General features: G+C 32.0%; 2 protein-coding genes across 3 annotated transcripts in view; one reads left to right on the top strand and one right to left on the bottom strand.

Moving 5' to 3' along the window:
• LOC143909037 (glycine receptor subunit alpha-4-like) overlaps positions 1-16823 on the bottom strand; it is a 46925-nt gene that overhangs the window by 10564 nt on the left and 19538 nt on the right. The window lies entirely within an intron of this gene.
• LOC143909985 (uncharacterized) lies at positions 188-11208 on the top strand. The gene is made up of 12 exons (XM_077428311.1): positions 188-376; positions 695-928; positions 1007-1180; positions 1259-1413; positions 1488-1621; positions 4230-4341; positions 7509-7521; positions 9211-9348; positions 9432-9659; positions 9766-9939; positions 10031-10185; positions 11061-11208. The coding sequence occupies exons 1-12, from the start codon at positions 281-283 to the stop codon at positions 11206-11208; spliced, it is 1761 nt and encodes a 586-aa protein (XP_077284437.1). The 5' UTR covers positions 188-280.

The raw sequence follows: 16823 nt of genomic DNA, 5'->3' as shown, positions 1-16823 counted from the left end.
AAGAAAACTACATATATTGCAAAATTGAATTGTAGACCTGAGCCGGAAATTAAGTTTAAATTGATGTTTAATTTGCGATAACCTTTTGTTATCGCTAAGGAGAAGCGGTAATAAAACCTGTGCTAAAATCCATGCGAATGTCTGAGTTTTCGAATAGATTGGCTTATTTTCTCTATATAAATGACTTATGCACATTATATGCTACAGTTGTTGAGTGGTGAGCGAGGTGAGCTGATGCCAACACTAATCAGCAAGACAATCACCTTTGTTTCCTTGCAAGATGTTCAGTTTTAAGGATAAAACTGCTATAGTAACTGGGGGGGCCAGAGGAATAGGCGCAGATTGCGTCAACAGTTTATTGAAAATGGGTATCGATGTGAGTTTTATCTTTTTTTTTTAAAGTAACGTAACGTAAATCTTATCAATTTCAATACATCACATGTATGTATATACATATGTGTAATGAATTCAAGTTTATATACTGAAGAACATTCTGTATGCGTTGATTTCATACACGGTTACATATACATATGTAATATGAACAATCATTTCTTAAATTATTTTCATGTCCCCATCTATCTAAATATTACGAGACAGTAAAATTTAAAATTAGCACTTATTAATTTTTGAAAATATAGACAAGTACGGTTAATTTAAAACACACTCGATAATTACAAATTTTATTATATTTAAGAAATGTGCAATATTTGACACGAATTCAACGTTAGGGAAGCAAACAGCTGATAATTTGAACGCGCAGTATAAATGTGATCGAATTTCATTCGTCAAATGTGACGTATCTAATGTGACCGACTATGAAAATGCCTTTAAAAAAACAATGAAAACTTTCAAGAAGCTCGACATTTTAATAAACAACGCGGGAATGTGCAATGAAGACGAATGGGAGAAGATGATCGAAATTAATATGGTAAGAATTGTTTTTTGTACTGGTTTAAGTTTTTATTATTTATATCATATATGTATTTTGAATTAACTATTATTTTAGAAAGGTACTATAAACGGTACAGTTTTGGGTATGCAATTCATGGGAAAGGATAAAGGAGGCCAAGGTGGAACTATCGTCAACATATCCTCTGTGATGGGTCTGAGCTCGTCACAAGGGTTTCCCATATATTGTGCCACTCAGCATGCTATTCTAGGAATGACCAGATCTTGGGCTGTGAGTATTTTATATTTGTTAAAATATTATTAACATCACATGTTCTGCAATACATTGCTAATTAAAAAATTGTTATAGACTAAATATTACTATGAAAAAACTGGAGTGAGAATGTTGATGCTGTGTCCAGGAGTAACAGAAACCGATATGGTATCAAATGTTCACAATTCCACATCTAACGATGGTATAACAAACGAGCGCAAAATGGAATTGAACTCTCTTCCAGTACAAAAGTAAGTCTTATTTTTTTTTATTATAAAATGTAAAATATTAGAATAATTAATAATATTTTTTTCTTCAAACTAAGAGCATCCCATGTGTCTGAAGCCATGATGCAAATGATCATTTTCGGTAGAAACGACTCAGTTTGGGTGAGCGAGGGCGGTCAAGAAGTGTACGAAATCTATATACCAAATAGAATTGAAACGCGCAAAGATGTTTCATGAAAATTGTAAAACAATATTGTCACGATGGAAATGTGTTGAAATTTATTGTGGATTTGAAATAAATTTGTATTGTTATGATAGTTAAACTATGAATTAAATTATTTATATTGGAAAACCGCTATTTGTAATATACTTTTATTATTCCCATGCCAAATTATTTTGTTTTACATACGTAGATATATGTACATATACCAGGAAAGTCTAACAGGTATACCCAATGCGCCTCCCTTGACAATTCATTACAAACATTGCAGCATTTTTTATTACATAAATCGCTGTATTTTGAGAGGCAGAAGAACACGAAATTAACAATTAATTAATTAATGAATTAATTCATAGAGACATCTATGGATTTAGACTTGTACATACATAAATCGAATTCAGGTATTTGTGACATAGGGGGTAGGATAGTTTTTGCCAATTTGATAGAGGAACCGTTTCAACAATGAAATCAGATAAATTAGCAAACTCTGATAGGAAAGGATTGATTTGGAATCACAAATATCCAAGTCTGACCAGCAGCATTAAAGAATAGTACGCGATCGAACCCGGTAACCTCTCGGTGCTAAACATAAACGCAACCACCGAACCATACTGCTGGCTATTATGTGTCAAATAAGGTGATAATGACTAATGATATAAATGTTAAACAAAAAGAAACAGATAAATTCACATTGAATTAATAATGAGGTCAGATGTCGTACAGTAACACTGGACAACAAATTTTTGCTTTATTTTACACACCACGCTTAAAATTCAAAAAGATTAATTCAAACTTACATATGTATGTATATGTACATACATATTTGCCTTGGTATATAAAGCGGAAAGTTTGTTTCAAACATACAAAGTTAGTGTACAGTTTTTAAACTTCAAATTCGTCATTTTACAAATCAAATTTGTCGTTTTACAAATCGAATTCGTCATTTTACAAATCAAATTTGTCGTTTTACAAATCAAATTCGTCATTTTACAAATCAAATTCGTTCAATTGGATGTATTTTTTTAATATTCATTTTATTATACGTAGAGAAATTTATAGAGAATATTATAGAGAAAAAGAGAATATTTAATACAATATGTATGTATAGAGAATATATTATACATAGAGAATGTATTATTTATAATTTATAATGGTTCATTTCCGCAGCTACAGGCAATTTCATATACATATTCATATCATATTTATTACAATTTGCAGAAGTAATAGCAGCAACAGACTGATTTATTACGTCTACCAAATCTAGATGATTTGATGGATCTGCTAGCAAATTCCTAGCAAAAAAATTATTTTTTGAAAAAACCTATTCCATTGGATTCATCTTAGGTGAATATGGCGGAAGAAAAAATAGAGTATGGTGTGTGTGTTCAATAATCTCACGCACTTCCTGGGTATGGTGAATGCTAGCATTATCCATTACTAGAGACCCGTATTTTGGGCATCTATTTTTGTCAATTTTAGCATTTTAGCGTTTTAGGGCATTAAAAATGTTCAATTTAGCATCTTTTTTTATGAAGAGTTTAATTTTAAATAATAAAAAATTTCGATGAATTTTAATAAAATTTATATACATATGTACATACATATATAAAATTTAAAGACAACACAACCATTAAAAAATAATAGCAAAATTCAAAAATGTTACATGAATATAAAAATACAAAGACAAAAATATGAATATAAAAATATAATACTAATTAAAATTGATTAAAACTTAACATGGAACATATTTCTACAGATTATTTTTTGAGATTCGTGCGACGATCGGTAACAATTATATTGTATTTACTAAAATACCTTTCAGCATCCACACTATTGACGGGACACCAAATAGATTTTAGAGCTGCACAACCAAACTCTTCATATTTAATTTTTGTTGTCATCAATAATAGCAATATATCCGGCGTGGATTCACTTTTTATATTCTCTATTAATTGTCTTAAAAGTGCTGACATCCTTCCAAACATTGAGCCTCTGTTAATACATTAAACAATGGCGGGTTTCTAAAAAACAAAACTGTTTCTTTATTAATATTAAATTTTGAACTTGCTACAGATGGATTGAATAGTTTACTCAATGTTCGGAGGAATATATTTGTCTCATTAAGTCTTGAGTGGGAGTCTAGTTTTAAGACGCTTTTTTGAGCAGCCTTTTGGATACACAGCTCCAACTGTCTTCTTTTGTTTACAGTAGTAGACAAAAGCAGTTGCTTGATTTCGACATGAAAAACACCGTCTATGGTAAACTGCAAGCTCTGTTTTATCCCCTCAATTTTTTTACATAATAAATGGGCAAAGGGATAGGTTTGTCTATTAATGCTATTAATTTTATGCAAATTTCACTTTTGTTTGTTATTTTAGCATCTATTCGCATATTTTACGAATTTAGCATCTATTAGCATCTATTTCAAATTTTAGCATCAATTAAGCATTAATAGCAAAGTGCCCAAAATACGTGTCTCTATCCATTACTAACCATACCTGTTAAAGATTTTTCTCTGTTAATTTCTGCAACAATCTTTCAAGAAAGTTGCAGAAAATATTAGAATTAACAGTGGATTGCGTAATTATTTCATGTACAACCATTCCTTCAATGTTTATAGCCGCAGTCAGGGAAACATTTCGTCCTCTAACTGTTGGCAAGGACACGTATGCCGGTGTGCTAATTTTCGATCGCGCTTTTGCTCGCCGAAGATGGCAATTAAACCCCGATTCGTAAATGAATTTGATCTGTAAAATGACGAATTTGATTTGTAAAACGACAAATTTGATTTGAAAAATGACGAATTTGAAGTGTAAAAACTTTATAAAGTAAATTATATTATATAAAGTAAATTATAATTAGATCACGCATTACCGGATTCGGTAAACGGTATTGCCAGTAAATACGGCTAAATTTCATTACCGAATTACCGGTAAAAATACATATGTACTTAAGTACTGGTATTGCGGTAACTTCAAAAATCATTTTTATTTATTTTCTATTTAAACTGTGCTATTGAGTGATGTTTTCAGTGGACAAAATTGTAGTACATACATACATATAAACATTGTTCTAAAATGAATTTATATAATTAAAATTAAAATCATATAATATATTTTATAAATTCATATACATACAATGTACCTACTCTGATCTGCTCCACTGCAAACAATATCATTTGATGTCACAATGTCAACATCATTTAAAGTTACAAGATAATATATACATATGTACATATATACATATGTACATATTATCTCTAATATTTATATGTACATATACATATTTTTAATTTCTGTATAGTTAATTATTTTTTTTCTTTTTTGTTATATTTTTTGACCATTGTTGCGCATTAGGAATTCCTGTAATGCCACAATGGTCCAAACTTCCAAACGTCCAAAATAAATAAATAAATGTTTAAATACGTATTGAAAATAAATTGGTCAAAATGGCAAGGCTGTCGAAATAATGTTTTTTTTTATATATAAATATACCATAATAATTATCATTTAATACTTTCAAAATTACCGATGGTGTAATTTCGCGGTAAACTTGCATGTGCTAATATGTAACAAAAATACAATCTTGTTAATGTTTTACCTATAACCCCGATATATTTTGTTATGATTACGTTAATTAATTAATTACTATTTACACTCAATTATAAAAACGACATCTATAAATCGACATATTTTGCTCGACATCCCATGAGAATAACATCCTTTCAAAAATGTGTTGCAGTGACGCATCTACATACCAATATCTATGTATGTATGTTGGTGACCATACGTCTCGTTTTGGCCGGGACAGTCCCGATTTTTATGTGCTTCGCGTTCGTTTTTACCGTTTATATATTGTATATTTCCATATTTTTCCTTGTTTTTACAAATCAATTTGTTTCCCAAAAACAAATATTATTACGTAAATATATTATACATACAATGTATTCATTTTAATGTAACATTTAAGTATTTTCATTCATTTCATGTTTATGATTTATTTAATGTTTCTTAAAAAAGTCGCTTTATAAATATTTTTAAACACAACTGTAAGACACAAAGTTATATTGTATTTAATTTTATAATTTTTTGCTCCTTTTTGTTCTTTTAAAGAAGTGTACGTTCTGCTAAAAATTATATTACTTAACAAAAGAAGAAATGAAAATTAAAGAAATCAAAATTTTCCGTTGCACATATCGTTTTGGAGAATTTGTAGCTGTTTAATTTGTTAATTTCACACGTTTCAGAAAAAAATCAGCCTGTGGCACATTAACTTTAAATATTATAATTTTTTATATCTTGTTTCTATTTTCCTTGCACATTAAAAATAAATATAATTACTTTAAAATATTAATGGTTTATTATTAATTTCATGGAAAATTATAAAACTTTGGACGTGCAAACACATTTTTATATAGGGGGGGGGACAACATTTTTACGGAGCTTCCCATTTTCAGTCCTGAAAAATATGGTCACCATAATGTACATATGTAAGTAGGGTGACCGTAAAATAGTCGACAGTGAAAAAGCCGATAATATTCGTTTATCATGCATACATATGAAAAACGGTTACTATATATATATATCAGTGGCGTGCGGTAAAACTCTCTCTCCCCCCCCCGTCGTAGATCCTCACTTAATTTACGCGAGCAGGATACAACAGGAACAAGATGAACAGGCTTTTCATCCCGTATACTGCGCGCGCACATTAAACAAGGCTGTATGCCAAAAAGAGAGATAATTTCACCGCATGCCACCATTGATGTATAATACACTAGATGGGCCCAGACGTGTTATTTTAGTCGGAGATCTTGTCTTCACTAACTGAGGGGTGCGGGGGGTTTAACTACCGGGGAAGTTGGGTTTTTTTCCCTACGACGCAGCGGTACCTACCTACCTACTAAAACAAACTGTGCATGCGCCAAAAGGGAGAGAAGTATAACGCGTGAGGGCGGATCTAGTATATTATACATCAATGCATGCCACTCATATATATTATATACATATACATAGTACCGTTTACCATGCACCTTTTTTTATCTTTAATATTGTTAACCATTAATATTGTTAAGATCTTTCGATTTTTGATCTTTGCCTTCCGATATTTGCGTTTTCGGGCGTTTCACATTCGGGCCCGTGAAGTAGACCCAATAAATAGCACGTGTTCAAAGAAAAGATTTATATATATATATATATATATATATATATATATATATATATATATTATATATTATATATACATACATAGTACCGTTTACCATGCACCCCTTTTTTTTGATCTTTCGACTTAAGATCTTTCGATTTTCGGTCTTTGCGTTTCGATATTTGCTTTTTTGACCTTTTCACTTTCGGTGCCGTGAGATAGACCCATTCATTAGCAATTTGCTATTTTAAATTAAATAAATAAATGAAAATATTTTAATTGAAAATTAAAAAATCAGTTATAAAAATATTTTTTGTGTAACAATGCTTTTGAATTAGTTCGGTTGTGGTTTTTTGGCAAAACTCCTGTTGAAAAACCATTTTTTTAAATGTATTATTAAATATTTTCGACACACGTAAAATGTGATCGTCGACGAACTCAGCGTCCACGTATCAAAAAATTATATAGAGTTTGACGGGTTTGTCTAAACGTTATCACGTTGTGTGCAAGTTCACGACAAACGATTAGCGGGTGAAAATTTCGCTAAAATGCGCAATTTAATGTCGCATTCAAAGAACGAGGCGATAGCATGAGGTGCACGCATTTCTGTCGACTTGCACAAATTGCACAGTGACGCACCTAGGACGCGTGATCTCACATTTGACCCTTACGCGGACGCGTGTACACCGTGCGATAAGAAAATCATGCACGCTCATTAAGTAACGTCAATTGTAACTGGCTGTGCCGTTACTTTTAGGCGCAATCTGGCCGTATACGGTCTACCTTGAAACGCAATTAAATTTTTCACACTATCGTTTAAACTCCAATCCAAGAGTTTTTCACGATACATGTATGTACATATGTATAGTATGTACGTATGTATGTACGAGTACATGAATAATTTCAAACAAGAAAATTTCGCTTTCAACAATATGGGTATGAAAGTTAAAAAATGAACGATTTACATAATTTTATTGACCCCTTTTTCTTCGGTTCATTGGAAATATGCATGTGAATAAAAATAATGTGCATGTTAAATTATCGCTTTCTACCGGTGATCGACACTGATGCATAAGAATTATCGTTTCACGTCAAATATACCTAAATATGGGTCTACCTCACGAGCCCGAATGTGAAACGCCCGAAAACGCAAATATCGGAAGGCAAAGATCGAAAATCGAAAGATCATAAAAAAGGGTGCATGGTAAACGTTACATACTCACTTAATTTGCGCGAGCAGGATGCAATAGGAACAAGAGGAACAGGCTTTTCCTCCCGTATTAATGTGCGCGCGCAGAATAGGGGAGGAAAAGCCTGTTCCTCTTGTTCCTGTTGTATCCTGCTCGCGCAAATTAAGTGAGTATGTAAGTCGAAAGATAAAAAAGGGTGCATGGTAAACGGTACATACTCACGTATGTACATACTCACTTAATTGGCATGAGCAGGATACAACAGGGACAAGAGGAACAAGCTTTTCCTCCCGTATTTAATGTGCGCGCGCAGATCACTTTTCTTCATGTCAAGAAATAGTTCGCAAAACATTAAATATAATGTTTTGCGTTTAGCAATATTAAAAAATACTAGTGGCCTCTAATACATTTATTCTTCTTTTCCGAGATTCTGGACGTAAAAAAAAAATAAGTGATAAAAATTTGTGAACTAAAAAATTGGATTTCCATCACTTTCAAATATAACGGCTCATATGTCGATTGATTGTTGAAATTTTTATTAAAATTATAAATCGTTCAAAGAGTTTAATAAAAATTTAAATAGGTTATTCTTGTTTTGAAATTTACTACGTACATATTTAAATATGAAATTGGGGGAAATTTATTGAAAAAAAAAACAGATGTGTCTTTGATTTCAATAAAACATTTAAGGAATTAAATATTTATGTATAATAAAAAATGAAAACGCTTAGCAATTGAAGCACATCTGAAAAACATTGTTTACATAATGGTTAGCTTTCAAATTTGTACTGCGAAGTTTTAATATGATACATAAGGGTACTCGGATATCCTCAAAATATACATACATATGTATACATATATTCATAAACATATTTAATTTTTTTCACGTACTTTCATCACAGACAATAAACAGTTTTAAATATTGCACTTATATTATAATTACTTTTTGTTCCTGTTTCTTAATTTTTTTTTGTCAAAATTAGGGGTACGATGGTAAAATATATGCGTGTCTCTAAGATGTATGAACATATTTTAGTTTTGGGAAACCCTGCTGTATATAATAATAACTGATAAATATTTAAATGTATGATAATTAAGGGCTATGTTACTCTCTCTTACCAAACAATAGATAGGAAGCGTTTACATCACTGGACAATGAACTGCACATTAACCTCGTCGAAAATTTTAATAAATAAAAATGTCCCTTCGTCAAAATTATTCTTCCTATATCCATCTTGTATATAAATGCAACTCACCGCCGATATACAGGAACAGTTATTCACGATGAGCAACCACATGACATTCGAAGCGACGGATGAATTTTCCGGGAAGCACGCTTTGGTGACGGGAGGTGCTGCTGGAATTGGATTACAATGTTGCAAACAACTGCTGAATCAGGGGATAGAGGTATGTATGTATGTTTTTTAACAATGCGCGACTTACATACAAACAGATACTTTCTTAAATTTTCGATTTGAAAATTTGTTTAGAAATTAGCTATTGTTGACTTGGCAGTAGCACACGATGCATGCAGACGATTGGTGACAGAATTCGGAAAGAGTCGTTTGATGTTTGTCAAATGTGACGTTTCGAAATCAAACGAATTGGAGGTTGCATTCAAAGCCGTCGTGCAACAGTTCAGATCCTTAGATATTGTTATAAACAACGCAGGAATACTGGATGATTTTAATTGGGAAAAAGAATTACTAATCAATGTGGTAAGATGATTTTTAAAAATACTTCATACAAATAAAAATTTCATACAATGCATGAAATTGAAATTGAGTTTATAGATACGAATTTTTTCTTTCATATAAAAAACAGAACGGAACAATACGCGGTTCTTTACTTGGATTGAAGTACATGAGCAAAATGGAAGGAGGTTCTGGTGGTATAATTTTAAATATGAGTTCTATTTCCGGTTTGGTGCCATCAGCTGGCTGTCCGATATATACTGCAGCATCTTATGCGACAGTTGGATTTACGAAGGCATTTTCGGTTCGGTTTAAGATATAAATACATAGCTATTTGATATGAAATTCTAAAATTTGACTAAGATTTTTAATGTACATGTACAATTTTAACAAAGCTTCCCTTTCATTATGCGAAAACTGGCGTTCGTATGATTACCATGTGCCCAGGGATCACATATACGAAAATTATATCTGGTGCTTGCAAGAAGATGCTGAATGAGGATATGGGACGCGAATGGCTAAAGCAATTGACGACAACGTCGACACAAAAGTTAGTAATTAAAGTTGATATATTATAAATAAGAGTAGGTACAGGGCCGTGCCTACCATATTTACAAATGTGTGCACTATATATTCACTAAATACACACATGCGGCTGAAATATAAACGCGGTCGAAAGGAATGAGGGTCGAAAAAATTATATTCCTTAAAACATACGAAACAAGACATCGTACTTTTTATGCATTTAGGTTGTCTTGTTGTATACTTGTGGATTGCTGTTACAAGTTACAACTTGTAAAATACCCGAACTATAATTCCGTATATCTTCGGTCCGCATAGAGCTAGGTCTTTTATATTCTATTATCTTAGCGACTGCCAGATGTATTTCTTTAAGGATGTTGAGTATTGGTTGGTCATCGAAAGATCAATGTCCTAGATTTGAGATTGGGGGTAAAAACACTATATTTTCATGAAAGAACTTAACATTTTGGTTTTCTGTCTGTTATTCTGGTTAATTTTTATTGGGATTAAAATTTTCAACACTATTTTTCTCACACAACAATTATCACAAGGTAAGATTTTTGCACTACTCGCATGCACTTCATTTTTAATTATTTTATGTTATTAGTTTGATTTATACAAATGCTGATAAAATTAAAGAGCAGCCGATTTAAGTTTGCACACAGGGGGCCGAACTTCTAGGTGCGGCCCTGAGTATGTACTATATACATATGTATATAAAATCTTACATATATTGATACCAAATATAATTTTTATTTAATCAGGTTTACGATACAAAAGTATTTTCAGTTATTCGGTAAGGTACATTTGTTAAATATCGAAAAATATATGATATAAATTAGACACTTTGTTTGATGAAAAATGTAATTATTAAAGACAATTTAATTGCTTATTTGTTTGCAGAACTGAAAATGTGGTTAATGGAATAATTCTTGCGCTTCTACATGGTGAAAATGGTTCAATTTGGGTAAGCGATGGTGGACAGCATGCGTATAGAGTGGAATTACCTCAATTAAGCGAAATGCAAGATATTTTAAAAGGATTATTATAAATAACAATATTTTATTACAATATATAATATAGAATATTACGGCTATAAAAAAGGTGCATGTATGTACAGTCGCGCTCACATAAAACGCAGCACCAAAGTAAAACGCAGAACTAAAGTAATCCAGTGCTTGCCAAAGTCACGATTTCCATTTGTTGCTCCAATGATAGTTCGGTGCGTTTGTTCATATTGATTATTTCTAATTCGATTTTGATGACATAAAGGGATAATATTTTTACTGCCCAAACACCGTAAAATAACAAGTGCTGCATTTTATGTGAGCGTGACTATATGTATGTATGTTTGTAGGCAAAAACATTTTTGTGTGTTTGTGTCATTCATAATTTAAATCCTTTGTGCGAAAAATTAAACACGCAATATTTTGCGAAATACGATGCGGGTTTTTTATGTTTTAAAATTCTATTTAATAATAAGGGGTTTCACAAGAATCGTAAAATGTGACTATCAAGCATTGTATGTAAGTAGTATAAAAATTTAATTATAAGGTGGATTTGTACTGCAGTATTGCTATATTGATACATATTTTGTACGCACGATATGAAAAATGTATAATGAATAAATTATGAAAAATGATTTTTTTTTCATTTGTATTTTTTTTGTTCCGATAACCAAACACAAAAATTTTTTTGGAATGTTCAATGAATACGAAACATTGTACTTTTTACTACAGTTTCGTGTTTGTGCGACACTACGAAATTCTCGACAGGACTTGCTATCGTCGTGGCCATTGCTGACATGCAAATAGTGGGGGTACAATGATTGTTAAAATTTATAGTGATTTCGGTCCTTTCGTACTACCCTGTACGACGACGACACCGAACAAAGGCGACCCCCAACCGATTTTGATTTGTCACCACTAATTCTCAAATATAATATTTTTCTCATATTATCTTTTTTGCAACGGATTCTGAAGGACGACAGCGGAAAAATATTTCATATGAATATTAACATAAGAAAATACAACTCCTTGAGAATAGAAATTCATCGAGTTTTCTTTCTCCATATATGTACATTCCTATGTACATACATATGTATATAGTAAGTGCATATGAAAATGTATACACAGTATTTAGGGATGATTTTTTTCGTATGTCAGGGGTACAAAATCACGAGTGCGTGTGACAGTCGCGGTTGATCGCTCGTCCTTTGAAATATCACTCGTATAAAAGTCACATATGTGGGACATTTGTCTCGGAAAAGCTCACCATGGGAAAAATGTCAATGCGGATACAGTCTTCGTCTGGCTTTGTTCAACCATTGTCGCAATAATGGCGAGGTTAGCTCGCGTGCTCATTGTTCAAGGTGACCGGGGTGTGGTTTAGCAGATCCACGCAAATGGGTTTAACGCAATTAGCCGGGGGCTCGTATTTCTTTTTTTCTTTTTGACTGATTGCCGATGCCGAATGTTGCACGTGCATCTTACAATGCAGGCCAATGATGAATTGAAAGTGGACAGTGCCGCTAAATATTTATTGAACTATTCAATCGATATATTTAAATGAATTGATGAAATTTATTTATTTTCAAATCAGACTTTCAACAAAATAAAAATACACACATTTCTTCCAATACGTCACTATAGCTACACGACAATAGAAAGTTTTAAATATTTTACCCGGCTTCGCTCGGTATTTGTAATATAAACCGGTTAAACATGACTAATCTAAAAGTAAACATTTTATTAAATTTATTTGAATAGTTTTATTTTATATAAATTTATTTGAATACTCATTTGTTTTTTTATTAAATTGACTGTCATGAACAAACAAACAAATATACAAAGGTCTTCAGGGTTGCCACACCGGACTTTATGCAGGGTGGCCACACTGGGTGTCTTCGGCGCCTTCGCCCCTGGCGGTGCCTGCGCCCCCAGAGGCTTTGCCCCCGGCGGTGCCTGCGCCCCCTAAGGCTTCGCCCTCGATGGCTGCACCCCCGGCGGTGCCTGCGCCCTCTAGAGCTTCGCCCCCGGGGACTTCGAATCCTTTGAATCGAAAAAAATCAAATCGAATTTGTCTACGAACTACGACCCCACGAACGAAGGTTACATACATACATACATATATACAAAATCTCTTTCCATATTATTTATTAGATAAGTCAAAAAAAGCAATAAAATTAATTCGATGTTTTATTTGATTTCAATATCACTGAATCCACACTGATCATCTCCTGTAAAATTTGCTAATTTTAAGCAGTTTTATTATTGACTTTAATTAATTCTTTCGTTTATGCATTCGCTTACAATCAAGGCTGTGGAATCGCTTCAAAATTTACCAACCCTGACTTCAAAGTCCGAATCGTAACAATTTTTTCGCCGACGTATAAAATTGTTAGTGATAAAAATAATAGCGATTTTTTAAATATAATAAAAATCACTAAAAATCTACATGAAACCCAATTTATTGAATGATTGGTAATAAAATAGCTATAAATAAAAATTAAGTACATTCATAGTGTATGTGTATGAACTTCATACAGAAACGATTCAATTTAATAAAAAAATGATAATAAAATATATTAGTTGGAGGAAACAATCCGTTTTTGGCCACAACACATCAAAATACGTGTAATTTAACAATTTTATTTATAATGTAATTTAAATTCATAATTTTTGTAAAAAATAATTAAATTTTAATTTATTAGTGTGTACATTTACTTCAATAAAATTGTTGACACATAATGTAATACTATTAATTAAAGAAAACAGTAAAAAAGGGTCAGAGACGGTTAATTTTTTATGCCTCCGACTCTGCTTGAAATGCTACGACTTTGACTCCAACTCCAACTCCACAGCCCCGCCCGGCTTACAATGAAAAATCACTGGAAAAATATGCACGCTTCTCAACCAATTTTTATTAAGGTATATTATATGCACGGTCAACTGTCTCGAGGCAGTAGTCAAGTGCAAAAATAATTGACTTATAAATGAACCGAATAAATGCAATCATTATACTTTGTAATATATGTATATGGATATTATTGCAAAAAGTCATTCAATTAAATAAAAATGATAGCAGGGGTCAAGGTCGAATAATTACGTTGTAGTTAAAAATATAACACCGATAAGAATAAGACGGTCAATAAGTTAATGTCCTGAAACACCAAGATAAGATATTCGGATAATAAGTTTAATTCATCCTTATGTTGAAACATTTCTCTGAAAGTTTTAATATCTATATATTTTTTCATCAAATATTCAACATATGTATATGTGTTATAATTGGAACTTTGACTGATTTCAAAGACGGACAGATATCGATGCTTTTATATTACATAGATAATCGAACCACTTTCGCAATATGGCAAATTAAAAATTAAAAATAACCTCAACCACGGATAGTACGAGTGAGTGGTAAGGGGAGCTTCCGCAAATGGATTACCGTTAAGTTAAGCTAATGTTTGAGCTTCCTGGTCAACAGGAAGCTTTTCAGACATTATATATGCCTCGTGAAAACGTTATACAACTTTGAACATGCACATGACTAATATGTATTCCGGCTACGCCGAAATAAATTGAGATGTATTAGAACACCGTTAGTAAGCATTGGAAGACCGGAAAATTTCCTGATATTTTCGAGCAAAATATACACATACTTACTAACATACATACGTATGTTGTTGAATTTTAGCGATTAATATGGCGTAAATATCATGATATTTGCATTCGAAAAATGGCAGGCGACATGCGATGTTAATTTGTAGTATTTGCGTGTTGACCAATATGAATGACCAAAAATTTGACATATGTTTCAGTTTTGAACTTAAATTCTAAGTACGAGAATATATCATTTGAAAAATATACGACACTTACAAAGCTTTCACAAACTATGTATGTATGTATGTATATAAATATGTACATATAATAAAGGGATCAGTTTCCGTAAACGAAACAACAACAGTACTTGTACGTGCTGGGGAAAGTTTTACGTTACAAATTGACGAAAATAGACTATTTTATTGTATTACCGTGCAACATGAATATCAGACCCCCCCTATGACTAAAATGTATGTACATAGATATATACACACTGTGCCTAAATACTGATACGAATTGTTTCATTCACCGCGAATGCGGATATCGATTCACCATTTTTCATAATCTAACATAGCGTACATAATATGTATGTATAGCCGCAAGACATAAATATGCATTAAAAATTAATTTACATAAATAAAAATAAATATATGAATAAAACATGGCTGGCGAAATGGATCGAAGAAAAATATGTACATAAATATGTATGAAAGTATACACATGCATAATAGCACCAAGTAGATTTTCTCACCATGTTGAACTACTTTGTTCAGTTTTGTGTATTTGATAAATGTATATATGTATGTATGTATGTTCATATGTAAAATACACATATGAAAGAAAGCTTTCGCGTGTTCGTACAAGATGTAAAAAAAAAACTCATATACATACATATGTATGTACTTATACTTGTCAGCCCACTCTCTACAGATACATGTATTATATGTATGGTGACCATAAAACGGGACGTTCTGCAAAAATTGCCCCCCCAAATGACCTGATTGTTTACGATAAAAACAAGTTTTAGTTCGATAGGACTAACGGTGTTCAAAAAATCCCCAAAATACACAGACACACAGACACACACACACACAAATTTTTCTAGATCAATGATCGATTCTGAGTTCGAATTGGTCTAAATCTCTAGTTCGAATTTTCGCATGATCACAAAACTTCATCTATTGTTACTACGTACATAGATAAAGTAAAAATATATAATATTCGATGTTGATGGCGCATCAACATCGAATATGCCCCACAGCGGGCTGATATTTTTCTGAAACCTGTAAAATTAACAAATAAATCAACTTCAAATTTTCCAAAAAGATATTCTCGGTTTCTTTTAATTGCAAAAATATATACCAGAAAGGCCTTACAGATAAACCCCAATGCGCCTTCCTGGCCATTGTTTCCTAATGAATTTGCAAACAATGCAACATTTTTTTATTATACAAGTCACTGAATTACGAGACACTGAAAACTCGCAAATTAATGAGACATCTATGAATTGTACATAAATTTTATTGTACATTAATCATACTCAAATAATGGTGACATAGTAGGTAGGAAGGATTTTAGCCAATTTTAATCGGGAACCGTTTCAACAATGAAATCAGAAAAATTGGCAAACTTTGATAGGAAACGATCGACCAGGAATCACAAATATCCTAGTCTGACCAGCAGAACTACAGATATACTCTTTTCAATCGAGGTCAGCTCATGGGATCGAACCCGGCGCATCTTGGTGTTTAGTAGAAGCTTAACGACCGAGCTTATGGTGCTGGATAATTATGTGCCACTGAGAATTTTGATTTTCATTTCAATTATAATTTTGTTAAGTAATATATTTTTTACCAGAAAATACATATATTTAAATATATGCTCTGGAAAAAATCTGGTAATGAAACAAGTAAAAAAATTATACATAATATAAATATTGTATTTTACAGTTATTTAGAAATAATAATCGCGAAAATAATAGCACAAAGCGATTTTTTTTCGAACAATTCTTCTGTGTATCAGTAGACGAACAAAATGGGACAAATCAAACAATTTTACGAAA

The sequence above is a fragment of the Arctopsyche grandis genome, chromosome 3 (assembly GCF_051622035.1).
Source record: "Arctopsyche grandis isolate Sample6627 chromosome 3, ASM5162203v2, whole genome shotgun sequence".
In the NCBI taxonomy this organism is placed as follows: Eukaryota; Metazoa; Arthropoda; class Insecta; order Trichoptera; family Hydropsychidae; genus Arctopsyche; species Arctopsyche grandis.
This window is presented reverse-complemented; position numbering and strand designations above follow the sequence as displayed.

Excerpts from the sequence above, each read along its gene's own strand:
- LOC143909985 (XM_077428311.1), top strand. The coding sequence starts at position 281 with ATGTTCAGTTTTAAGGATAAAACTGCTATAGTAACTGGGGGGGCCAGA. Across the intron at positions 1,181-1,258 it reads GAATGACCAGATCTTGGGCT|ACTAAATATTACTATGAAAA; the intron begins GTGAGTATTTTA and ends AAATTGTTATAG. Across the intron at positions 9,940-10,030 it reads GATTTACGAAGGCATTTTCG|CTTCCCTTTCATTATGCGAA; the intron begins GTTCGGTTTAAG and ends ATTTTAACAAAG.